The following is a 1,233-nucleotide window of genomic DNA, read 5'->3' on the forward strand; positions in this document are numbered from 1 at the left end:
TCTCCTCAGTCCTGTAGTTGCTGTGTCCGCTTACTTCTAGCTACTATTCAAGCCAATTTCAAATCATGTTCCTACATTACGAAAGTGGAGTATCATGTTCCTGAAGAGATTGGCTTCCATTCTTTAGTTGTTTGCACCATTTCTCAAAATTACTGATGACAATTGACAAAGATCGTACATTACTTTTTCCTACACAGAAGACTCTAAACTTTAGGAATCAATATTCAAACAGATCAAAAATTTTAAGCAGAGAATATATATATATATAAGCCATTATCAACAAGCTATATTTGTAGTCCAAGTCGAAATACTCCTTTACCAAAACCTAACCACCCCAAAAATCCATATAGTAAAGATGGGCAGCTTTCAAGCAAAAACACAAACACCTGGTAGACTAAACTACTCATCGCCCTCAAATCCCCCACCAATTTCACAAATCTTATCCCAAAAACCCTTCTCGACCGGTACAACCGACAATCTAGGCTGTCTAAAAAGCCCAAAACCCTTCAATCCTTCATCTTTCTTCATCTCAGCCAGGTCCACAGCCCTCCTCATCTCACCAACCGCCTTCACATCCACTGCGCCGCCACTGTCATCATCATCTGCATACCACTCACGCGCCACTGATACAACGCCCACAACGCGCCGGGCTTTGGACCCGGAATGGTAGAAGAAACAAAGGTCTCCTATGTTCATGGACTTCATATACTTCTGAGCTTGCTTGTTTTTCACTCCATCCCACTTTGATATGCCGCCGTTTGCTTCTTGGTCATCCCATGACCATTCTCCTGGCTCTGTTTTCAGTAACCAGTACTGTGTTTTTTTCCCCATTTCTAACCTGACCTTTGAGGTTGTATTCCTTTTTATATTACTATTTGTTTGGCGGGAGTTCAATAGATTTGGCGCGAAATATTTTTTCTTTTCTTTTTTATTTTAATTCTATTCTAAAATTTTGGGTGACGTGACTCGTGAGTCCATGAATAACGGGACAGAGAAAATAAAAGAGGGAATTTATGAAATTAGAACACATTTTCTAAAATAATATAGGGCAAAAATATTTACCCTCAAAATAGGATAACAATTGAATTTATACGTGGTTTTAAGGATACGTGATCTAATTTGATACAAAATGAAATGTCAAATTAAGATTGAAATTAATGATAAGAAAAGTAAATGCAAATCACACAAGTTGAACAATCTTGGCCTTGAAGGTTGATCACCCTTGAGTCAAAA

General features: G+C 38.2%; 1 protein-coding gene across 1 annotated transcript; it reads right to left on the reverse strand.

Annotated features, from left to right (window-relative positions):
- Positions 1–236: 236 nt before the first annotated feature.
- Positions 237–860, reverse strand: LOC104119671 (uncharacterized). The gene has a single exon (XM_009631241.4). The coding sequence runs from the start codon at positions 829–831 to the stop codon at positions 400–402; it is 432 nt and encodes a 143-aa protein (XP_009629536.1). The 5' UTR covers positions 832–860; the 3' UTR covers positions 237–399.
- Between the last annotated feature and the right edge of the window lie 373 nt (positions 861–1,233).

The sequence above is a fragment of the Nicotiana tomentosiformis genome, chromosome 10 (genome assembly GCF_000390325.3).
Source record: "Nicotiana tomentosiformis chromosome 10, ASM39032v3, whole genome shotgun sequence".
Lineage (NCBI taxonomy): Eukaryota > Viridiplantae > Streptophyta > Magnoliopsida > Solanales > Solanaceae > Nicotiana > Nicotiana tomentosiformis.

What these genes read in the sequence shown, in the direction of transcription:
- LOC104119671 (XM_009631241.4), bottom strand. Translation starts at nt 831, where the DNA reads ATGGGGAAAAAAACACAGTACTGGTTACTGAAAACAGAGCCAGGAGAA.